The sequence below is a fragment of the Nannobrachium achirus genome, assembly GCF_963921795.1.
Source record: "Nannobrachium achirus genome assembly, chromosome: 1".
NCBI lineage: Eukaryota > Metazoa > Chordata > Actinopteri > Myctophiformes > Myctophidae > Nannobrachium > Nannobrachium achirus.
The window spans coordinates 4,105,222-4,131,631 of NC_137810.1; the positions used below are offsets into that span (position 1 = coordinate 4,105,222).

Here is a 26,410-nt window from a genome sequence, read left to right on the forward strand (position 1 = left end):
TCACTAAACCAAGTCATGGACTGCTGGCAGCTTTGAGATGTCAGCTAGCTCAACAGTTCCTTTGTATTAAAATATTTAAAATATACAGTACATAGTTTTCTTGATTGCATTACAATTATTTTGATTCTAAAACTGTTAATTGTAACATTGCTTACTACATTCACAAACACTAAATACTCAAAAGGAAACCAACCAAACCACACCCTTAAAACAACTTCTCCCTCAAATAGTTTACAGTTTACAGTTTAGGCATTTAGCAGACGCTTTTAATCCAAAGCGATTTACAATAAGCAGATAATACATCACTATGATCAGTAAAGAAAAAGGGATTCTAAAAAAAACCTAAAAACAATGCTAACTAGCTTCATGTATGGTCATTGAGTGTTTCAGTAGTGCTATGGGTTTAGGTGGAGTCTGAAAAGGTGAGTCATAGGCATAGGCAGACATAGGCAGCCTCCTCTTATATTCAAGCAGAGCAGACCATAGAAACTGGGATCAAGTCTATCTGCATGTTGCACATCTGGTCTGCAACGGAAACGCTCTGTGTTTGCATGTGTACTCTAGCAGTGTGTGTGTGTGTGTGTGCGCGCGCACACAAACAAATAACAGGATACAGTAGGCACGCTCCAGACCGGATGACACTGTTAACTCACAATGAAACCGACAAGGTTTCAGCCGAGTGGGAAAAATGCAACGCTGAAGCGGCAGGTTTACCGTCATAAAAGGTCATAAATAATTATACCAAATGCATGCGTCACTTATAGGGTTAAATAATCAACATAATTATGTAATAATGTTATGCTCTGTCTAAATAAGTATTTTGCTGGTGACATCAATCATAAGATTCATAACCAGATTAACCACAGAGAACAAGTACAGACAGGCAGACTAGACAACAGGGAGTGGTAGCTTTAGTAGAAACCAGAAGCATAAAGTAGCCTATAAACTGTTCCTGTGAGAACCAAGTGGTTCTAGTAGTGAATATTAAAACAACAACACTTACTTTACGTAAAGTTGGTTAAGTTTGGTCCATTCTGTTTTGTTTTGTCATCCGCACAGACTGTCAAGTTCACAGTTGTTGTCGTGTCTCAAAATGGTTCCCGAGCTGCGCACTTTCATTTCCTTTATAATGTGACTTTGACCCGCCTCTACAGCTCTAGGGCTACAGTCAGTTAGATGATATCGTCATACACAGGTGAACACATAATAGTCAGGGAACGAGTTGGGCAAGTCCCACCATGTCTCATTCCAACTCCAAGTTATTGCGATTTGCGACCGTAGGTCGCATTTACTACCAAAACCTCCACCAGCTGTCCGTCAGTGAGTCAGTGAGTCAGTCACACTTTTGCCCTGCTCATATCTCCACAACCGTTCCCCCCATCCATGCCAAATTTTGCACACACACTCCTTACCTGCCAAACTACAACCTCCAAGGACCCCCGGAGCTCCAGGACCTGGGGGACCCCCAGGTGTAAAAAAATGTCCGTCCGTGAGTCATACGTCACACGTCACACTTTTGCCCTGCTCATATCTCCACAACCGTTGCCCCCATCCATGCCAACTTTTGCACACACACTCCTTACCTGCCAAACTACAACCCCCGGAGCTCCAGGGACCCCCAGGTCCCTGGGGGACCCCCAGGTGTAAAAAATGACCCAATGTGCAAACATGACCAAATGACCACCCCCACGGGGCTGCTCACGGGCAATTCCTGGGGACCACCCACTCCTGGTGCTCCAGAACGGATGCAAAAGTGGTGGCGCCCCCAGTGGAGGACCCCCTCCACTGCAGCTCACATAAAATGCCCTAACTCGGCCTAGGAGCGTCCGGGAGAGCCGGGGCCGGTACCTATTCGTCCGCCAAGGCAACGCGGAGACCCCACCCCTCATTTCTCACATGGCCCTCTTCTAGCGCCACCTTCAGGCCGATTTTTAAAACACATTTTTGGACACTGCTCCTACAGTTTTTGCCCTAAAATCACGCAAATCGCTACACAGTATGTCTACACTCATCCCATCAACATGAATCTGTCCCATATAGCGCCACCTCAGGGCCGATTTTTAAAAACACATTTTTGGACACTGCTCCTACAGATTTTGCCCTAAAATCACGAAAATCACTACACAGTATGTCTACACTCATGTCATCAACATGGATCAGGAACATTTTGGAAAAACACATTTTTGCCCTATTTGTGGTATTAGGGAGTCTTACTGGTTATGTTATGAGTAGCCTATGCTATGACTGTAGTCAGTGTTTAAACACACAATAGAAGATCATTGGGCTGACTGACGTGACCTGACACTCTCATCACTAAACAAGGCTCTAATAATTTGTTCTCCTGCTATACCACCAGCATGTGGAACGCCCTACCAGAGAGCAAATCCCTAGCCTCCTTCAAAATTGGTCTGAAAAGTCACCTTCAAGCCTAAATAGACTGTTTTTATTGCCCTGTTTTTTTTTCTTTTTTTTCTGCTTTTGTAATTGATGTTATCCTATGCAAAGTACTCTGTTCTATCCGTCTGTCTTTCAATGTTATATGAGATAGATAAAGTGGTTCCTGTGTAAATAACCCATAAAGCTTACTAGGATCTCCTTTTACCGGTACGTAGTTGAACTTGTACCAGTGATTTGTGCTGTCATGAAACTTTGTGCTATTGCAAACTGCTAATAAACTCTTCAATCAATCAAAACCATAGATAAAATAACACTGCATTTTTGTAGTGAAAGTCAACATTTTGGAATTGACATGACTTTGTGAATCCATTGTTAAAGGTTGTAGGTTGTCCACTGACTGTTCAGATGCTGCTGATGTGCATGGCAGAAATACATGTGCAAAGAGTCGAGGAGGAGTGGCTTATCTTCTGAAACCCATTGCTTCATTCACACCACAGAAACACACGCAGTCTAAGCTCATTCTGTGCTCCTCCAGTCCACCACGGCTGTTGTTGATTGACAGTCACTCTGTGGGATCACTTCCCTGTCATTCCTCACAGCCACACCTACACCTAGCCTCGTAGATGGGAGGAGTCAGTTTACTAGGCTAACCTACACCTGCTCAGAGGCGTAGCCATGGGTGGGCCTGACTAGGCCTAGGCCCACCCATTTCGTTTTTGTGCCCACCCAAAAAAATAAAATAAAAAATAAAAAATTATATATTTTTTTTATTTTATTTTATTTTATTACATATATTATATTTTTTATAGCATATTAAGTCATTTTGATGATAGTCGCATCCTTACAACAACTAAAATAATAACATCATCATGTGGACGCTATAATGTGCAACAAGCGTCCTTCCCTGCTCGCAGCCAAGCATGTCTAGACTAGTGTGTCATGTAATTCTAATTTAGTCCATTTACTTCCTGTAAGTAGTCGACTTAAAAATAAAACCAATTGCTTATATATCATCATATTACGGCAGGGTCTTATTTTGAAATCCACCGTTAAAGGAAATGCTTAAGCGTGTTGGGCTACTTGTCAAGAGTTGTTGCAGCCTGCACAATGTATACAGGATTCACGTGGATTATACTGACTCAAGCTTTTTGACTAATCTAAAGTTCATATTCATGATATGAAACCATGCTCCTGGGACTTAAAACAATACACAGCGTTTGAAAGCAGCAATAGGTGAGTGAGACTGGTTAATTACGTTCTGCTGGCTTGGCTGTTTTTGTTGTGGGAGAGGGAGAAGCGTCAGAGCTCTGATAAAAAGTTGACGGTGCAATTAAACATTTCGGTCTTTTCTCTTCATAGTTGTTTATTTTGTCTTGCACCAGTGACTAGGCTACTGGGTCAGTCTGCAATATCTCTCTGTGATACATTAGCGTTGTGCTCCGTGTGTATAGTCTTATACTAACAGGAGTGTTGTCAATTAAAATAAGCATCTCATGCCGTCATGTTACCGGCTTCTTCTCTAATATGCCATTCTGTTTTTGCACGGCTGGAATGACCCGCGCATCACTAGTGGACACCACGCATGAATTGATTATTTAATCATGCAAACCCGACCCAAATCGCACCAGAAGACCAAATCCGACCCGAAAGACATGGATTTTTTTTCGCGCGCACCCAGGCCCACCCAGTTGGGCTCAGGCCCAGTCGCCGGTTCGATTCTGTCTACGCCACTGCACCTGCTACACACAGAGCAGTGCTGCTTTCATGTCATAGGGTCTGCTTGCTAACTCCTGCTATGTTTGCTTCAACGTACAATGGCCTTGTGCAGGAACAAAAAAGCTAACCTACAAGTCCACACCACGTTATATCAGCGGTGTGTTGTGGGCTTGCAGATCGACTGGGGCGGAGCTAACTCAACTAAATGTTGTTGTCATAGACAGACGAGTGAAGAGAGCAGGCAGTGAGTCTGGAGTGAAACCAGTGAGTCTGGAGTGAAACCTTTACAGTCTATGGGGGGAACTTTAAGGAAGAGAGGAGAGCAGTCTTTTCCTGCCTCTCCTCTGTCTGCAGCTGAAACAACGGTGTCGGGTGTCACTAACATACACAGAGGGAATACCAATCGTTTTGCCCACCCGGCCGTTCGCCCAGGGCGTCTATCCGGCGTAATGTTAAAACGTGACATTAAAACCTACGTTTTTTTTATAAATGTATTGGAGTAAAAGTACAATATTTAAAGTACAATATTTGGATCCGAGATGTAGTGGAGTCGAAGTGAAAGTATTGCAAATTGGAAATACTCAAGTAAAGTAACAGAAAAATACCTCAAAATTGTACTTTTGTACAGTTAAGTTCTATTTTTTGTGAACGCTTTTTAAACATGTTTAATTGTTTATGTTTACATTCTCCGAATAATGGAGTGTTGGTCTGAATTGGTCAGAAAAAAGCTAAGGTATGGCAACATGACTGGTGTCTTGCTAGCAACAGGCCATACCTTAGCAACAGGCATGATACATTACATTCTTTTCCCCCCGTTTCTTGGGCTGGATATTGCAGCATGGTGCGGTTGTTCAAGTGCAGCTAAACATGGCATGTTAGTTAACGTGGCACAATTAACAATAATGTATTGCACCTGTGCAGCTGACCTGCAGAACCTGGGAATATACCATCTAGTCAATATGGGGAGAATACAAGTGTGGAGAATATAATTATAAAACCTTGTTAAAGTTTGCATTTGTAGTTATTATACTGTAATTTAACAACACAATAACCAGCACAGATAGACAAAGAAACATTCATGGATTTATATTTTAAAGTAGCTTTTATTCCCCCCCCCCCGACCCAGGGTATGGCAGCTGCATACCCCTGCCATACCCAAATGACGCCCCTGAATTAATCACTAGAGTCTAGTGATTACACACTAGACCACTGGTCACTGGTCTAGTGACCAGACCCGTGGTTCCCCTGAATTAATCACTAGAGTCTAGTGATTACACACTAGACCACTGGTCACTGGTCTAGTGACCAGACCCGTGGTTCCCCTGAACACAGCATTTTGCTATGAAATATTCACATCAAAAGTCCACTTCCAATGCCAATGTGTTCAAAATAAAACAGCAAATGGCTTCCTATTCATTGACAGTGGTAGGAGTAGGAGTCAATGTGTTGATGTCATTTGCTTTAACAATTTACAAATGAGAAGGTTCCCACAAAGTCTGCAAAATAGCCTAAATATTGCCATGTTCTAGTTTTTCTCACGTACCCCCTGCAGTATGTGTACATACCCCCATTTGAGAAACACTGCACTAGATTACAGGAGTGTATTAAACAGAACAGGCGATACCGTATGTCTTTAAACTAAACAGAGTGTCTCCAGTTTAACGAAATCAGGAGAGAAAGACAAACACAAGTGTGTGCTGTAACAACACACACACACACACACACACACACACACACACACACACACACACACACACACACACACACACACACACACACACACACACACACACACACACACACACACACACTTTCTAAACGTCCTCAAGTGCTCTTGGCATGGTGCCAGACTGCACACATCTCTCTCTGTGAGTCAAACCAGTCCAACAGCAACAGACCAGAGACAAACACACAGAAAGACAGGACCAAACACACAGAGACAAACACACAGAAAGACAGGACCAAACACACAAAGACAAACACACAGAAAGACAGGACCAAACACACAGAGACAAACACACAGAAAGACAGGACCAAACACACAGAGACAAACACACAGAAAGACAGGACCAAACACACAAAGACAAACACACAGAAAGACAGGACCAAACACACAGAGACAAACACACAGAAAGACAGGACCAAACACACAGAGACAAACACACAGAAAGACAAGACCAAACACAACTCTCTCTAAGGCCTTCCATGCATGACATGGATTCTAGTATAAAAACATTTTACTGCAAAAGTGGTGAAATTGATATAAAGTTATAAGCTAAACCCAAACTAAAAATAAGCCTTGGAGGCTGATCACTGATCACTGGCACACTGGCAGAAGAGTGAGAGAATCCTAGTCCACTCACATCTACAGTTTATACAAATGACATCCTGTAAGATGAGGGATGTCCTTTAAGCCTTGGTTCTCTAACCTTTTCATGACAAGGACCCCCAAATGTATGTTTGGCCGAGGACCCCCATCTGAAAATTATTTTGAACAGGACCCCCAGAAGAGAGCATTTGTGTTAAACAATTTTCACAATTATTTAAAATATTCTAAACATTTTCGATATATATATGTTACCGGATGTTTGGGTAACTCAGGACGTTCTATGTAAGAGCGCTTGTTTTGTCGTTCACCACACACCAATCACCACCAGGTGGCGACGACAGCCATTCACTAGTGAAGGCGCTGACGTCACTCGTTTGCGACTCTATTTGCGACTTTATTTACTAGCCTAGCCTAGCCTAGCCTAGCCTAGCCTAGCTTAGCCATTAGCTCCATTGTAGTCACTTGGACAGGGCGTTTATCGTGGGCTTGCCCAGGCCTTACGGCCTGGGCATAAATATAACGATTGCATTCACCACGGCTTCGTAACTCGCGCGGCCGGCCCGCTCTTCGCGGCCACTCGCACCTGCGGTGCTCGGGGGCGAAGAGCAGGACCAAGGTCCGCTGGCCTGCGCGCCGCTTGCAATGTCGTGGACAATCGAGCGGCTCCGTTCCGCCCCGTGCTGCACGACGAGTGCTCCGTTTCTCGACCGTCCTGTTTCTCTAACAAACCGTGACATATATATATTTTTCAAATATTTTCAAACACCTACAAGCTGTGAGCTTGTAGATCTGCTATTTTTGAATAGCCAACATAACAATGGATAAATTGGTTCAACTGATTGTGATGCTATGTTAACTACTTTTCCTGGGGACCCTCCCAAGGACCCCTGGGGGTCCCCAGACCTCACTTTGAGAACCAATGGCTTAGAACATCATGTTATGCCATTGTATGCCATATACAGAGCCACAATAATTGTAACCTATTGTATAATTCACAAATAGCAGATGTACAAGCTCACATCACATCACAAGCTTGTACATGTGCTATTTTTTAAGTAATTTCAAGAACAAAAAACATGCACAAACAAGCAAACTACATGATGCTGCACTTAGATGCCACCCCGTGGTCACATTGGGTAACTGCACTTCAGTTACCACAACAATAATCAGTCAATGATGAAAGTCATGCAAACACCAACACACTGACTGAACTGAGACGGTTGGTTCTGGAGAATGAATAAATGGAAACACATGGACCTGTAAGGGTCCATTTAGAACCCACTGGAGGAACCCTGTTTGAGAAACACCACGCTGAGATCATTTCAAGCGGTACCGTTGTTATATGAGATACTTAAATGGTTTCCTGTTGAAATAAGCTTAGTCTTTTCATGGATCTCCTTTTAGTAGACCTTGTACCAGTGAACTGTACCGTCATGAATCTGTACATTTTCCTATGCAAACTTCTAATAAAGCCTTCAATCAATCAATCAACCGTACCTATGTTCCCCAGGTTCTATGTTCCCTATTTCCCCCCGCAAAAAAGGTTCTGTTCCCCAGGTTCTAGGTTCGAAACAGAACGATTTGACCGATTTTCAGTTCTAAGATGGTCCATTCAAATGCAGCAGACAGAACGTTTTGACTGTAATTCTGATTTTCATTTCTCAGATATAAAAGCAGTAGTCAGATGGCCGAAAAATACACGGACCAGGACCCCTGGGGGTCCCCGGAACCCACCGTGAGAACCACTGGCCTTGCGTATAGTTTATAGAGAAAAGAATGAAAACAAACGTGCCTCGATCTTGCAAGTTCAAGAGAATAATTTATTAGATCAAGGTTTGGGTCATGAGACCTTCCCCTTTCTTATGTTGTGTTAATAGGACATTATTTTGACCACTCTGACTATAGAGTTGTGTTATGTTGTGTTAATAGGATATTATTTTGACCACTCTGTCTCTGACTATAGAGTTATGTTATGTTGTGTTAATAGGACATTATTTTGACCACTCAGTCTGAGTATATAGTTGTTATGTTATGTTCCTGTGGTCTGGTAGGACACCTACAGGGTGACAGAGGTACTGCAGTAAAAGCAGTGGTATGTTAAATCCATGCTGGAACATTGGAACATTAATGTTCTTTTACATGTTCGGACAATATACAGTATTATAGTACAGTATGACGTTGTATGACATCATGTGGTGACCATTGTGTTTATGGCAGAAGAATAGCACTTTGTTTCCTGATGACAGTACAATATAAAATCTTAGTATTCTGTAATATTGCATACTTTTGAATGACAGTATATTGTGGCAGGATTGAAAAGGCTGGTAAGATGAGTCTGGTGTCTTAGTGGCGCTCAAACTGTTTCATGTCAAGGACATTTTTAATATATTTACACAGGAACCATTTAGTAAAATATTAATAGTATTGTTGATAGAGCATCAAATAATGTCCTATTATTAACATCATAATGCATTTATTAATCACAGACTGAGCTAAAGATTTAATTAAAGTTTACATCTATTAAGACAGAGTACGATTAGGATGTTTACAAAGCATTTTATTTTATGAAAATAGAAAAAGTTCATATCAATCAGGCACAGTCAGATACATATAAAAAGCCATAAGTGTTTAAAATAGTTTGTTCTTACATAAATAATTAGTTCTTGGTCTTCAGCAGCCAAGAACTCTTTGGTCCAAACGAGACACATCCACAACAACTACTGAACACTTCTAGGAGTGACTCCATCATTAAAACCAATTTTGACCAAAACCAATTTTAACCAAAACCAATGTTGTTTTTCAACAGATTAATTCATACAGATGAAGGGAAAGGATTCTGAGGAATATGTAAAATAATTGTGATTATCTTATAGTGATCAGTGTCTTTAAGAGATAACCTCGCGTCACCAGGCTTTGCTATTCGATTACTAAAAAGGTTGGTTGATCCGGTCTAGACCGGATGACGTCATTTTGTAGTAAAAACGGACTACACTTTGGCCGGAACTAACAAACCGGAATCAGTTTTAACCCAAAACTAAATTACTTGTGCATGTGCTAAGTCGAGTCGACTTGCAAAAATCACAGTTCGTTAATGCCCTAGTTCAAGGTCCATAAATTAATTGTGAAAACATACAGTAATTCATCCATTGATGTGAATAATACATGTGCTCTTACTCTTAGTTTTACTTTAAGTACATCAGCAAGAGCCGCTGATACAAACGACCTACGGCCTGGTCGCGACTTAGGCCACGACTTGGAGGTCGTAGGTCCCGGTTCTGGAGGTTTTGCGCGATCTCGGTCGTAATTCAGCGACCTGGGAAGTCCGCGATCGAAACTCTACGCTTGCTAAGGGAAGGGACGCGAGTTTAGAAACTCTACGCTTGCTAAGGGAAGGAGCGCCGCGATCGAAACTCTACGCTTGCTAAGGGAAGGGACGCGAGTTTAGAAACTCTACGCTTGCTAAGGGAAGGAGCGCTCGTTTTCAACAGCGTCGGCAGGTTAGCTACTCAGTGTGCAGGGACGCGAGTTTAGAAACTCTACGCTTGCTAAGGGAAGGAGCGCTCGTTTTCAACAGCGTCGGCAGGTTAGCTACTCAGTGTCGGCAGGTTAGGGTTAGGGTTAGGGTTAGGGTTAGGGTTAGGGTTAGAGTTGGGGTTAGGGTTAAGGTTAGGGTTAGAGTTAGAGTTGGGGTTAGGGTTAAGGATAGGTTTTGGTGCACCTCGCGCGGTCCAAGTGACTACAATGGAGCGCTTCCTACCTCCGGTTCAGCCAATCACAAGCTTCAAAAGGTTGAATAGCGCTGCTGCTCTAGAATATTCTGCAAAAAGACCTTTTAAATACGACCGCGGACTTCCCAGGTCGCTGAACAACGGCCCGATCGCGCAACAACGGCCCGGGGACGACCGAGGTGGCGCAACCACGGCCGGGGGTCGCGAAACTAGACCGGCCGCGACCTAACAAGTATGTACCGCGAACTACGACCTCCAGAACCGGGACCTACGACCTCCAGGTCGTGGCCTAGGTCGCGACCAGGCCGTAGGTCGTTCGTATCAGCGGCTGTCTCTCAAGTACATTTAAAAACATGAACTCTTGAATACTTACATTTAAAATACATCAGCTGACCTGTGGAACCTGGTAATATACCATTTTGTCAAGATGGGGAGAATAAAAGTGTGGAGAATATAATTATAATACCTTGTTAAAGTGACCATTGTGTAACATTTTGCATTTGTAGTTAATTTACTGTAATTTAACAACATAATAACCAGCACAGATATACAATGAGACATTCATGGATTTATATTTAAAAGTTAAAAGCAGGCTGTAAGTCATATTGAATCATTGTCTCACCTAGTGTAGAAGTAAACACCTGTTCTTGCGTCCTGCATATACATCCACAATCTTCTCAGGCGACAACTTTGCTGTTAAGTCATCCTCAATGTTCAGAATGGCAAGTGTTGTTGAGCGCAGCCAACATGGAATCCTCCTCATGGCAGAGAAACTCCTCTCTGTGGTAGCAGATCCAATTGGCAGAGTCAGTGCCAACTGTAGCATCTTGAACAGATTGGGATAGCTGTCCTTTTTAACTGTCTTTTTAAGATGGTCAAGGTCAAGTGAAACTGTTGTGCTTGACGAGGCGAGGCTTTCACCAGATCCATCTCTGCTCCAAGCAGGACAGGATGGATTTTCAGTGGCTGTGCATATCTTTCTAGGAGAGGTTCCACTCCGTTCTTGTCACATTTAAACACTGCTGCACATGCCTGTGCAAGTTCTATTGACTCCCCCGTGAACCGCCTGTCAAGTTCTGCGATCAGAGAATCCAATACGGGCAGATAAAGGTGTTGGTGAAATGTGTCACTCTCTGTCACACTCTGACTCACTTCTGTGACTGTCTCACTTTCATCATCCATTTTGCGTTGGCCCAAAGTAGACGTTATCAGGAAACCCGACAGGGAGGAGGGGGGTGGAGTCACTGGAGTGGTCTGCAGTTGGGCCAGGGGCAGGGGCTGCTGCTGCTTCAGCATCCTCCTCAGTTACAGTCACCGCCGCCACGTCTTTCACCTTGTCCTCGCTGAACCTTTTCTCTGATTCCCACACCGTGCTCCACGTATCAGTGTTTGCCTGCCTCAGAGATTTGAAGTGAGCTTTTAGATTTTCTGCAGCCTGGCAGAGCGTGGAGTTGCTGGACTGCAGGGCCTTGTGTGTAACGTGGATCACACGCAGTATATCCTCAGATAAAACCAGACATGCAATGAATGACATTCGTGTCATGTGTTCATTTAGGCCAGTGGCATCAACAGCCCATCTCCCTCCCTCATCACTAATGTCTTTTAGGCACCCAGTGATAGCAGAGTAGTGGGTTTTAACTGCATGCACGGCCCTCCACTTCCATGCCCATCTCGTCTCACTGGGCTGTACCATTTCCTTTTTTTCATGTGCAGTGATTTCTGGATTTCAATACATTTATGGTGATTTGACGGTTGTGCAAATACAGAGAACAGTTTATCAATAACGTTCAGGAATGTTTTCACGCTGCGATTGACAGTGCAACACTCTACAAGCACCAGATTTAGTTTGTGTGCCGTGAATATAAGCTGCGTAGGGATAGGTCTCTTTGATGCGCTGCTGTACTCCTGACAGGTGCCCCGACATTACAGAGGCACCATCGTAACTCTGTGCAACAATTGGGATGTTTTTGAGACCACCCATCTCCAGTCCTGTGTTTATAGCGTCCACGATCCCAGCCGCATCACGAGATGCTGAACAGTCAAGGAAACACAGAAAACGCTCCTTGATTTCAAGCTGCTCTGTTTATCTTAAACAAATCAACAACTGTTCCGTTTTGGAGGACCTGGCCTCGTCTGCCATAATAGAAAAAAGAAAAAAAAACAGTATCCTGCACAGTTTTTGCAATGTCTGCATAAACCAAATTAGCACATATTTCAATTATTTCATTCTGGAATTTTGGACCTTAAAATAATTTGACTGCATGCTTTCAAAATCAGAATCATATTTAGAATACCAGCTACAAAACTCACGAAAATTGCCCTGTGAGTCTGACTCTTTCCCCTCCCTGTGTCCACGGAAAGGCAATCCAAGTTTAGACAACAGACAACAGACATCAACCACTTTGCACAAATAAGATCTGTTCTTCTCAACAGTAGCTTTATGACTATCTGATAGTTTAGCTGCAATAGAGCCTGTAGATGCGTTCTTTTTAAAGTTGTCCCATTTAATGATGCAGTTCTTATGGCCTTCAGATATTGCGTGTTTGTCCAGTTTAGAGCCCAGCTTACTCCAGTCACTCACTCCATCCTTACGAAATGAATCCTTGACGCTGCTGTCATTCTGGAACTGCCGGCAGGGAAAACAAAAGACGGCGTCCTTTGCAACAGAATATTCCATCCATGGTGCTTATTGCAATAAATGGTGGAAAAAAGATCTTTTTCTTTTTCCAATCATTTTTTGGGGGAATTCAGATATAACAGGTTGCTTGTGTTTTTCCCCAAGATCATCCACTGAAGGCCCCGCGGCCTCATCCACTCTAACTGATGGCCCCGGCTGGGTGGTGGTTCTGGGGCCTCATCCACTCTAACTGATGGCCCCGGGCTGGGTGGTGGTTCTGGGGCCTCATCCACTCTAACTGATGGCCCCGGGCTGGGTGGTGGTTCTGGGGCCTCATCCACTCTAACTGATGGCCCCAGGCTGGGTGGTGGTTCTGGGGCCTCATCCACTCTAACTGATGGCCCCGGGCTGGGTGGTGGTTCTGGGGCCTCATCCACTCTAACTGATGGCCCCTGGCTGGGTGGTGGTTCTGGGGCTGCTGCTAGCGGCCGGGCCTGTGGGCCTGGCGGCTCTGCTGGGGCCGCTGGTATCTCGGCAGAATCTGCTGCTATGGTCGGGACCGGCTGCTGTTGGCTGCCGTCGTCAGGCGGCTGCGGCTCCTGTGTTGGCGTTTTACGCTTCAGAAATGGACGGATATCCATGTTTGCTGCTGAATTTGTTTGAGCTATCAGTCACGCTACAGGTACACACCACAGATATAAAAAGCTAGATACCTCGTCCACCCACTGCAGTTGATTGGAGCGACCCGTCTCGCCTTGGTGGGCTCAAAAGAGGAAGTGTCGAGGGCAGGCTGCCACTCAAAAACACTACTGGCCAATCACAACGCGTCTTTTCCGGGACTTTTCCATTCAAACCTGCCCACCGACCTTACGCACACAGAATAATTCCAAGCCTGTCAATCAAAAATGCCCACCAAGGCGAGACGGGTACCAGAGAGCCGGAAGAGGCGTCGACCTTTTTATGTCTGTGGGTTCAGGTAGGAAGAGGGCAGACTCACTTACTTCTGTCTTCCATTCCATCGCACGTGAATGCCAAAAGAAAATCATGTCACATGACATGACTAGGCCTACTCTTAAATAAAATTATTACAAAACAACTAAACATAATAGAATTCATATGTATTTCCCACAATTGTCTTATTTTTATTGATAGTTAAAAAGTGCACGCAAAAAATATATTTTATTGAACATGTTTTGTCTAAAGTGCACAAGTCTGCCCGCCTGTCCCCCTGGCCATTTTGAGTGCTCTCCTTATTTTTTTTTTTTTTAATTTTTATCCCACAATTTTGTAACTCATTTTTTCACCCAGTGCCAATTGCCTATGTAATCCTGGGCTCTGCTCTCCCTCTGCCGCGCCTGGGGAGACAACGGACTGACCTCATGCTTCCTTCAATGCATGAGGAGTCCAAGTTGCTTCTTTTCACCTGACAGTGGGGATTTCCCTGGTTTGGACGTAGCGCGTGGAAGGAACACGTTATTCCAACCAGTTCCTTTCCCCTCCATCAGGCGCCCCCCCGGCTGGCCAGGGGGAGGCGTTATTGAGACCAGGATTACGTGCATGTTTTTGTGAGGGTATCAACCCTAGGAGACACGGGGAGAACATGCAAACTCCACACAGAAAGGCCCTATCGCCAACCCCACCTAGGGTGTGGGCGCTGATGACGCGGAGGAGGAACACGCCGCCAGCGCCCACAGCGTCCCCCGGCGGGAATCGAACCCAGGACCTTCTAGCTGTGAGGCGAAGCGCTAACCACTGTGCCACCGTGCCCCCTGAGTGCTCTCCTTTTTTTCATTGGTTGAACAAATGCATTTAATTTAAGGTAGATACCGTATTGGCCCGAATATAGGACAATATTTTATTCTAATAAACATATCCTCAAAATAGAGAATCGTCCTATAATTGGGCCTTAGACTTTTCACCAGGGAGATACGTTATGTATCTTTCAGGACCTTTCCCTGCTCTGTCACAGCGGCCCAAGCGAGTTGTTACGGTGATTACCGTACACTGTCTACAAACTGCGCAGCGAAATTTGGACGCGGCTCATTTCACGTTCCGTTTGGCAAAGTCGGATGACTTTGGCATTGAACTTACAGAGGCGCGTGCGTGTGCGTTGTCCTCGTGAACATCGGCGTGGATGACGGCCGCACATGAGATCTTTAGCGTGGAAGTTTAATCCAAACAGTAAATGAAGCCCAATGAAGCTAATGCTGGCTGCCTAGTATCCCGTGGTTCCTGTTTACAATGGAGAGTCGCATCTGAATGACGAAACGAGCCGCTGAGCTTGATGGGAAATGTAGTGTTTTTTATTCCCCAGCAGTATGCTGTGTGGACTGTATTCTATTCTGATACACATTATGAGGAGCTGATTTTCAGTATGAATTGGTTAATGCAATACAATACAGCAGAATGTTATCTCTGTATGATCTTTTCTATGATGATTTTCCAATAAAAACGTTTTTCTTTATAAATAACCTAATATATAATATATAATATTTATATTTTTTTCCAAAAATGATATTTGAAAAATAGGGGTCGTCTTATAATCGGAGTCGTACTATATTCGGGCTAATACGGGGTATTTGTTTTGTAGAAAGCAATATATTTTTTTCTAAATTAAGAGATGCTTATAACATTTGGTATTTTTCCTTCTTTGATGTGATGCTATACACTATACACAGACTAATTTAGCTGTGGGCCTCCTTGAACCCCCTCAAGGACCCCTGGGGGTCCTCGGAACCCCACTTTGAGAACCACTGGCCTTTAAATAAAGACAAAAAGTAGTAGGATGAAAGATTAGACCTGCACACTGCCTCTTGCTAGTTCAAGACAATCATGTATCAGAGCAACATTACAATTTACTGCAATCCCTAACTTTTTGTCTCCACCAGCCGAAAGGCATAGGGAGAGACTCCGTTTTCAACCCTGTCCGTCCGTCCGTCCGTCCGTGTGTGAGTGTCTGTGTGTCTGTGCGTCCGTCCATCAGGTTTTACCAGCTAATCTCTGGCGCCGTTGGCCTGGTCACTGCCAAACGGTGCACACACACTCCCTGGATACCAATTCAGAACCTCTGCCCCACGTTTTTAATTCACATGGGCCTGTTCTAGCGCCACCATGAGGCAGACTTTTGCAAAACTAACTTTTGCCAGTACTCCTGCAGATTTTGTCCAAAAATCACACAAATGGGTAGACAGTATCTCTACAGGCAGCTTGTGATTACAGAGAAATTCTGCATGCACATTCCCACTAGCTCAAGGAACAACCACTCTTTTCACATTGGCCTGTTATAGTGCCACCAGCAGGTCGACTTTTGCCAAACACATTTTTGGATCAAAATGCCTCAAATCATGCATGCAATCATGTCACATTTTGCCGTTAAAGGCCAAAGAAAACATGACACCCTTTTCACATTTAGCGACGCGCTACCAGGACCTACCTGACCTGGTGGAGACCTGTGCTCGGAAGAGCACTGCTTCTAGTTTTTTCTTTTGAAAATAGGACATTATTTTGACCACTCTGGAGTATAGAGTATGTTATGTTATGTTCCTATGGTCTGTTAGGACACCTACAGGTTGAAGAGGGGTACTGCAGTAACTAAAAACAGAAGGTGATAAATCCATGCTGAAACATGAACGTTAATCTGATTGTATTGAATGTTTCCATTTCCCACAAAAGAATATTAAAAACTAAATGTATTAGTAGGACAGTATGAGTCACCAGAAAAAAGGGTGTTTTTGATGACTTTATCCTGGTTAAAATGGAGTTTGAAGTTACAATGGGTGTGTATGGGAACAGGCCCAGACAGCATAATGCATTTCATATTAATCACACAGCTGATTAGACTTAATGAGCTTGACCTGAGGATTTAAAGTACACCACTATTAAGGAAACTGCAAAGATTTGGTTGTATTCAACATTTATTTTTTATTAAAGTAGAAAAAAGGTCCACAGTAAATTGGAATTGTCTGATGGATATAAACATATTGGTAAAATAATTTGTGACTCTCCCTCTGGCAGAGTCACCTTCCTTTGTTGCAAAGAACAAAAACAAATCACACAACAAATGCTTCACACAAAATTAAAATAATGCATAAGTAAAAGCAAAAACATAGCAATAATAATAATAAAAAACAGTAATAGACACTAGGACAGTGCAAATTGATTGTCATACAAATTATTGCAATCAATGATTTGTGTATTTGGCTTTGGACATTGGAACATTTAAATCAGACTTGCCTTTTAGGCTTTGTAAATAAAAGTTGCATGGAACATAAAAAGGTAAATGGTGCATTTATACAGCGCCAACTACTGCTCATCAGGAGCAACTGGGGGTTCAGAGTCTTGACTTAAATATACAAATAAATGACTGACAGTGACTGCGACCAATCATCAACATACATAATGGACTACGTCCACAAATACAACAACCTCTTAACAGACACACATCCATGAAGATGTCACATGACTCCTTACAGCAAGGGTCTTCAACAGGGGGTCCGGGACCCCTAGGGGGTCCTCACAGTTACTACAGGGGGTCCTCCAAATCTTTGTGTGATAGAAGCTTTTTTTTTCTCCTTTTTTATATTAATCACTTCTTGAACCCTAGCGTACATATTCTGATAACTTTAGCCAAAAATAGCAGATCTACAAGCTCACAACGCCTCGCGCTGCGAGGCGTTGTGAGCTTGTAGATCGGCTATTTTCGGCAAAGAGCTTTGGTGTAGAAGAGAAAAAGAGCAGACTAAGTACAGAGCGAAAGGTCAAGTTTATTAAGTATTGACAGGTCAAGTGGTTAAATATCTGAAAACACAAATTGTCATGAAACCAAAACACACTGATGATTGTGCCGTCAAACAATGAAACTATATGGAATCTATGGGTTGTGGGGGTCCCTGCTTCATCTCTCTCTCAACTAAGGGGTCCTTGGCCTGAAAACGTTGAAGACCCCTGCCTTACAGGGTATTGTTTGGACAAGAAATTGTTTTGCCAGTGGAAGTTATGCTAAACATAAGCAACAACGCCACGTACAATATAAACATGGAATGCATTTTTAAACGTGAGCGCAGTGACCACTTATCCATTGCATCCTATGGGCGGTGGGGTTCATTTGGTGCAGACCTGCGCATGCATTTACTGTTAAGGCATCTATAGAGACACACGGGCGCCTACAAATTCACACCCACAATTGAGACAGTGACACCACTTGGGGTAAGGGAGAACGGTGCACAGCAAGCCAGCTCATAGACGTCACATTGCAATTCAACTGTAGTTAGCCTACTTTTAAAATAATCCTACATGAACTGAAGACAATATTGAAGTAAAAATATGTTTCCAAATGTATGGACTGTCTTAGTCAACATACCTTCTTGTTTTCTAAATAGATGAAGTGTTTAACATTTAATTTGATAGTTGAATGTGTTAGCCATACAGAGCAGAGGGGAGACAGTAGACAGAGAACATGTCTAGAGCACCGCAGTGTGACATTACATTGCTTTGATAATGTAAACATTATAGTCTAGTAGCCAGCCCATAGAGCCCCATTGTAGACCCGGACATTTTGAGTACCCTAAAGTTTTATGTTAGAAATGTTGAGTATGGGTCCCCAGCATATAAAAACCACCGGATGCTAACTTGTATATGTTGAGCAATTTTCATAATCAGCCACTAAAGTTGGTGTCCCATTAACTTTACATTACAGGAAAAATAAGCAAAAAATTAATCTGCTTTAAGTAGCATATGAGGGGTCTAACTAGGGGTATTTCATGATTCTGAATCGATTGCAAGCATCCGTTTTGCACGAAAATCATTCCTTGGCGAAAAATCGGCCTTGGTTTAGTGATGAAAAGTGCCGAATCATCACTTTTCACATGTTTCTGGGGTCCGTTTTAGCCCAAGGAATGTTTTTCATGCAAAACGGATGCTTGCAATGGATTCAGAATCATGAAATACCCCTAGTTAGACCCCTCATATGCTACTTAAAGCAGATACATTTTTTGCTTATTTTTCCTGTAATGTAAAGTTAATGGGACACCAAATTTAGCGGCTGATTATGAAAATTGCTCAACATATACAAGTTAGCATCCGGTGGTTTTTACATGCTGGGGACCCATACTCAACATTTCTAACATAAAACTTTAGGGTACTCAAAATGTCTTGGTTCACATTCTGGCTACTAGACTATTATGTTTTCTCATGGCAATAAAGTTCTTTGAATTGAAATTGAACATTGATTCTATAGAGACACAAGGACGCCTACACATTCCAGCCCACGATTGAGACACTGCCACCACTTTGGGTAAGGGAGAACTGTGTACTGCAGCTGCATCCTTATGAGACAGCCCCCCTACCCCCATTTAGTTTGAGTCATATTTTTGTCATCTGATTTTATTTTAGTTTTAGTCGACTAAAATGTATTTTGGTGGGCTGTGATGGCATGCCTGATTTTATACTTGGTTGCGTGCTGAAAATAGCAGATCTACAAGCTCACAACCTGTCGCACTGCGTCGCGTTGTTAGCTTGTAGATCGTCTATTTTCAGAGAGCAACACCCGAGCGCAACCAAACATAAAATGACTTGTCTTTTAGTTCTACTGGATCTCTTCTCCACTAATTGTCCCTCCATGACATTTTACGAAATTGACAATTCTATATTTAGTCTTAGTTTTAGTCATCATAGCTCAGTGTTTGTTTAGCTTTTATTTAGTCAGAAGGAAGTCGACAGACATTTTGCGTCATATTTTTAGTCGGTGAAATCAACACAACTTTAAGTACATTTTGATGCCAATACTTTTGCACTTTTACTTGGAATTCTGGACTTTTACTTTTATCAGAGTATTTCTATGTGGCAGCATTGACTGTACTGTAGACATATAAAATATAAATATATACATAAACTATGTTGCTATCTGCTGGAAACCTTGGATGTCCAAAATGCTTCTTGTGTTCAAACACACATCCATAACAACCATATTGGTTGATGTCAACTCATCAGAGACATTATCTGTCCTCACAAAGACACACTGAGGAGGAGGAGGAGGAGTCAAGCCTAAACCCAGGGTAGAGTGGTTCAGTGAATGTGGACTGGAAGGTGTAAATGTGTCTCAGTGAGTCAGAGGACACCTCATAGAAGGACAGAGTCCCAGCAGCATGGTCTACATACACTGCTACTCTGTTGGAGTCAGAGGGATCAACAGGGAGGACAGTGGAACTACTATTGTGATAGACCCAGTAAAGGCTTCTCCCACAGTACAGACTCCAGGACAGATCATTGTCCCCAAGTCCATTAGGACCCTCTCCTCTCCTGCTGATTCCTCTGTAAGCCACTCCTATCTCAACCCATCCACTCGTCTCTACCTCCCAGTAACAGCGTCCAGTCAGACCCTCTGTACACAGAACCTGATCCCACTTATCATCAAATCTGTCCTGATGATCAGGGTATGACTGAAGCTCCTTCCCCTCTGGCCGAGTCACCTTCCTGTTGCTCTCAGACAGACAGAGTTTTCTGCTCGCTGTGTTTGGATCCAGTGTGAGACGATGGAAGTCTGATGAGAGAACAAGACAGGAAACATTAAAAATATTTAATATTTAAAAAGTATTAAAATATTCACACAGAGAGAGAGAGAGAGAGAGAGAGAGAGAGAGAGTATGAGGGGCCATGCAGGCCGTATATTATGAAACACTTTTACACACACTAATGAGACAGTCTTATACGTACTACTGAAATGCTTTTACATTCAATATTGAGACACTTTGACACACGCTGTTGAGACACTCTTACATATACTAATGAAATGTTATACGCTCGATATTGAAACACTCCTTACACTCACTACTGAAACACTCGTACATACATACATACTTAGTAAATCTATGCGCGTTCGTATATGAAACCGTATACATACTCAACTGAACACTTACGCATGCATATGACAAACACATACACATACCTATATACTTCTGTGCCATATACACATACGTACAAAATTATTTACACATATATATCTGAAACACTCACACATCCACCCATGAAAAGGCTGCATATATATTACTGAACACTCGTACGTGTACAACTGAATTTATTGTATTTCACATATATTCATGCAAGTAGTTTCACTAGTATGTATAAATGAATTCAATGATGTATAAACGTATCATTTCAGTGCTATGCATACGTGATTTCAGTATAATGTATGAAAGAGTTCCACATGTAATCGTACGAGTCATTTCAGTACTATATATATACGTTATTTCAATATTATATATATACATTATTTTGATAGCATGTATATATATATAATTTCATTACTATATGCAAATAAATCACATGTATTCATACAAGTAATTTCAGTTATATATATATATAAGTCATTTCAATAGTATATATACATGATTTTAATAGCATGTATATATATAATTTCATTACTATATGCAAATAAATCACATGTAATCAAAAAAGTCATTTCAGTACTATATATATAAGTTATTTCGATAATATATATACATTATTTTAATAGCATGTATATCATTTCACTAGTATGTATGAAAGAATCTCACATGTAGTCATGAAAGTTTTCAGTAACCTCGCCTCACCAGGCTTTCCCTGAGGTTTTCAGTAGCACATACAAATCATTTTCACTGTCACCGGAAGGTAGTTTCACTTTCAACGGAAGGCGATATGCGTCATAGGTAAACAATCACACCGGCAGTCACTTCCTGAAGAAGACAACAAGGAGGGGACGTGCATGGGACATCTCGGGCCTGGCCGACGCACCCACTCAACTAAGCAGCACTCGACCGTGAATTGAGTGGGCTCTTAACAGCCTAATATTCTATGGTTCTACTTCCACCAGCAGCGTGCTACCGCGTAGCAGTTAGCCCTGAATACAGGACGGTCATATACTGTATTCAGGGCTAGCGTAGCAGTATGCTAGCTAGTATGCTAGCTAGCTCCATGGCCTCGGCCACCAGTAGCTACGTTCCCCGCTCTGAAACGAGGTCAACTTATAGCACTTGGAAATCAAAACCAAGACAGAGGTAAGAATATTGGATTATTTATTTGTTCTATATTAACTTTTGTACAGAAGTTTAGCTGTGATTGTGTTTACTTCAAGTCGAAATGACTCGGCTAGAGCACCCTGGTTAAATAAAATATGCTTCATTTCTAACCGTTTGTCCTTTGGGGGGGCCGCGTGCCTTAGCTTGCATGCGCCTCGCTCCACTCTAGCATGATAGCGTCACCCCCTTCTCACACACGTGTTAACAATAACAAGCCAACAACAACAAGAGCATGCATGAAGCCATCAGAATGGTCGACGCTGAAGAAAAAAAAGAAAAGACAGCGCGCTGTCACATATACACCGACATCCGTTTGGCACCGAAATGTGTAACACCAATGTCTGAGTAACATCATCACCCAATGCAACTATGCGATGCAGTCACACATTTCGTTACCAAACCATTGTCGGTGTAACATCCATGCACACTTCCACACGCTGACAGACACACAACTCAACGCAAGGAAACAAACAGCGACAATTGGATTTTACAAATCGGACCCCGTCAGCGTCGATCCCGTTTTAAAGAGGACAAAAGAGCTTAAAAACAACTTGCTATAGGGTTACATTGTCGTGGTGTTGATGATTACAACTTTATATCGGATCTGCAAGCTCACTAGTCGCGCCCGCATAGAGAACTACGTTGTCTGAGCCTGACCGTCAGCTTTCGGCTGATGAGTGGAACGCTAAATCAGACACACTGCAGTGCAATTATTTACTATAAAATATACTATTACATTTGCGTGTACAGTACACCTTGGGACTTGGGAGTTAATCTGTTTGTTATATAGGGCTCTTGAGTCGCGCTGCTGCTGTTTGCTGTTGCAGCCACGGTGTGTTACATTACAGACGTGATGTGATTATGTCAATCCTACTGTACTGCAAAAACACTTTTCTTTAATATAGAAAACATTCGTATCTTCTTCTTCCTCGTTGTATTGTCGTACTATTTAATGAAAATAAGGAGCTTTATTACAAGGAAAAAACTGGTGTGTTTTCCCTTTTAAAATTGTGTAAATCGCGCATTTTTAAACACATTTCCTTAACGGTTATCACTTATGTAACCGATAAACTTTTGCTCCCCCCCCCCCCCCCCCCCGTCGCCGTCATCGAAGCTTCGAAGTTCGAAAGAAAGCTTCGAAGGAGCTTCGATTATGAAAAAAGTATTCGAAGGTCAGCCCTATCGACTGCATGGGGTTTTCAAGGAAAAGCCCATGCCCTTGTCGAGTCGGGCTTTGCGATCCTGGCTCGACAAAGTCTCTTTAGTGGAACAGAATAAACCAGGCTATACAGAGGAGGCTTTGTCAAGTCTGGATTTGGCTTAAATCCTGGCTTATTTAATTCAGCTTTCGTGAAACAGGCCCCAGGAGGATGTAGTACAGTTATTGTTAAAGATAAGGATGCTCTCGTCTTTCAATTTTCAACCATAAAGACACTCCTATATTAAAAGTTTGCTAATATCTGCCTAATACTAAGCTGGTGACCAAAGGACAATAGTAAGTCTATTTGCTTTATTTCCATCAGGAAAGTCAACCCCGCTGACTCTGTGGACATGGACTGTGATGCTAAGAAGACGACGTTGCTGAAGGATTTGGACGGGTCCTTCCTGGGTGCAGTGGGTGCTGTGATTCCCCAGTCAGAGTATGAGTGGGATGGGGATCCCAGAAGAGGGTTGGGTGACCACCGCATCCCCAAAATGATGCTCACTTTCCCCAATGGCAGCTGCATCCCTGTGGATAAGATCGCACCAAACAAAGGTAGCCAACCTTATAAGTCTGAGTTAAATGAACACTTTGATGCGAGGAAGTCATTTAAGGAATTGGAGCTTACCCATGGCTGTACTTTTTAGTTCCTCTGGATGTGAGTTTGCACATACTGGTAGATACAAGTAGAAGTACATTGGTAATTTGAATAAACGCAATCCCTGTTCAACCTATTGATGTTCTAAACCAGGACAGACACTCAGTTGTTACAGTAATATTAGAGCAATAGAGCATGGTCACACACATAATACAGTATGCCTTAGATAAGAAGAGTCGGCTTCCTTAAACACCAGAATATAAACACCAGAATACCGGCGCTTCGGGTAAAGACAACAAAGCACATTACATTCACCCATTCATACAGCGATGGCAGAGGAAAACCCTGCAAGGCACCAACATGCTCATCGGGAGCAATTAGGGGTTCAGCGTCTTGCTCAAAGACACTTGGACACCAACTCTTGGGGATCCCGAGATCCAACTGGGAACCTCACGGTTCCCATCTGGCTGCTCTACCGGCCACTCTACCCCTGAGCCACTGCCACCTGATGTGCCTCATGCCTCGACATGCGTCTTTCAAAAAGTCTCATATACAAAAAGTCTCATATACAAAAAGTCCATTACAACTCACTCCTAGTATCTCACTCAGCAATACAGGGTTGCTAATAAGAGTCTTTTTATTTATGTGGAGTTTGGAACAGTACACATTTATGTTACTTTTCTATACAATAAATTATTTAGTCTTCAGGGGTGTGTGTGTGTGGGTGTGTGTGGGGGGGGTGGGGTGTGTGTGTGTGTGTGTGTGTGTGTGTGTGTGTGTTAGGGTTGCAGCGGTACTCAGTGTTACCGGTGTTTTCGGTAACACCGTGAAAAAAAAATGTTGCATTATCATCCATATATTGTAAGTTACTATGGTTGAGCTTGTTATCAATATTTAGTTGGATACAAACGTGTCTCCGCTGCTCTAAGTGCATCAAAGATGCAGCTGGTGGAAAAGGCAGGCAGCGCATAGCGTGCACTCCACAGAGTCCACCCAGTAGTGATGCGCGCGTCAGGTTTTTTTCATAACCCACACCACCCACAGCCCGCACGAAACGTAACCCGACTGACTGATCGTCGGGGTATGGCGCGTTTCAGGTTTTATGTCAATCATATTTATACAGCGCCTTGCACATTAAACAGACAGTAAAAGACGGACAATATTAAATCCAGTTGGTTGTTGATTAATCACCAGATTGGAGAGATGGGAGCGACTCGAGGTGAGCGTGGTTGGTTGGTTCATTCAGTCAAAAAATCCATCTTACTTGCGAAAGTTGTTTCAAATCGTATCCGTTGGTTGACTGGCTGGTTATATAACTTAACCGACACAAAGTTTTTATAAACAGACTTGTGTGGGATGACAGAGACATTTAAGTGAAATCCTGATCAGCGACACGCGCTGAATTGTTTGTGCTTTCTTCTCTGCTGTGCTCACGTTGTCAAATGTTGGCAAAATGTGGTTCGCGGCCCCAACAGGAGCGGAATTGGGACGGTCCTCGCACCAAGGAGCGGAGGAGAAACCTCGCTCCTCTCTCTGGGGCATTTTAAAACTCGCTCGCTCGTGCTCTTATTCAAAACGTTGTATTCTTATTCTTATAGGCCTACTCATATTAATAATAAAAGTCAAATAAGAACAGGTGATTATTCTTATTCTATTGTTACTAATAACAAATGGACACCTAGTGGTCGAAAACGGTATTACCGATATTACCGGTGTTGACATAGACGATATTTTCGGTGTTAAAAACCTCATACCGTTGCAACCCTAGTGTGTGTGTGTGTGTGTGTGTGTGTGTGTGTGTGTGTGTGTGTGTGTGTGTGTGTGTGTGTGTCCACCCCAATTGTAAACCTTCTTTAAAACAGCTTTCATTAATTTCAATCTAGCTTTGCATGGGAATGTAGAAACCGGACAGGGTTTTCTTTCTTGATTTCTTTGCATCCATAGGCATTTTGATCTAAAATAAATAATGACAATGAAAATATATTCATGAATATGAAATATATATTTTTTATTTCAAGCTCAAAGTTCAAGGTCAACTCTGGCCTTGTGGGCCTTTGGAGGTTAAAAATGGTCAGTGAAAAAGTAAAATAAACTGAACATTTTAGATTTTTATTTTTCATTTTTTGAGAATGTTGGAAGTGGTGATGTTTTTGAAATAAATGTTCAAAACTACATTCAAATGATAACATCGTTATGCATGGGTCACACCAGCTCTTCAGTAAACACAATAAAAATTATTTTCAGGTCAGGATACAAGACCTGAAAGCAGCCTGGCATCAACCAACACCATGGCAGCCAGCCTAGGAATGCGCCCCCCAGCCATTGACCCTGGAACACCATGGCCAGAAGCCGATACAGCTGGACAAGCACTTCTGTCGGCAGCCAAAGAAAGTCTCGTCTGGGACCTCAAAGATCTTTATAATATATAATTTATATAATATATTTGAATTTGACCATTTAGTGGTAAATGTTTAACATAGACACCACGGTGATGACCTGCGGTTGCAGAGGTTTGGGCGTTATTTAAAGCTGTCTTAAGTGAGCGGTAGTTCTTAAATCAAAGATGAAACTGCAACTTCTCTTAGTCTGCAAGCCTTGCTAGTAATGGTGATCGCGATGATGTTATTGCTTTTTTTAAATAGGGTGCTGCGTGCTGAACTGCATTCAACGCCTACAGCAAAACCCAGGAGAACAGAGATATACTAGTAAGACACCTAAGGGTGCCTTTAGGGCGAGGTCGCGCCAATTCTTGGCCATCTGGCCAGTGATGTATA

General features: G+C 42.7%; 2 protein-coding genes across 2 annotated transcripts in view; both read right to left on the reverse strand.

The window, feature by feature from the left end:
• Positions 1-13,428, reverse strand: part of LOC308306579 (protein NLRC3-like) — a gene marked incomplete at both ends in the record, with an annotated part of 36,989 nt that extends 23,561 nt beyond the window's left edge. Inside the window, 2 exons of the mRNA XM_080751620.1 lie at positions 11,416-11,638; positions 13,282-13,428. Of these exons, the coding sequence (XP_080607746.1) occupies positions 11,416-11,638; positions 13,282-13,428 (370 nt within the window). The remainder of the gene's footprint in view (positions 1-11,415; positions 11,639-13,281) is intronic.
• Positions 13,429-19,779: 6,351 nt separating this feature from the next.
• The window catches only part of LOC308306683 (protein NLRC3-like), a gene marked incomplete at both ends in the record, with an annotated part of 44,108 nt that continues 37,477 nt past the window's right edge, over positions 19,780-26,410 (reverse strand). Inside the window, one exon of the mRNA XM_080751724.1 lies at positions 19,780-20,307. Coding sequence (XP_080607850.1) covers positions 19,780-20,307 — 528 coding nt within the window. The remainder of the gene's footprint in view (positions 20,308-26,410) is intronic.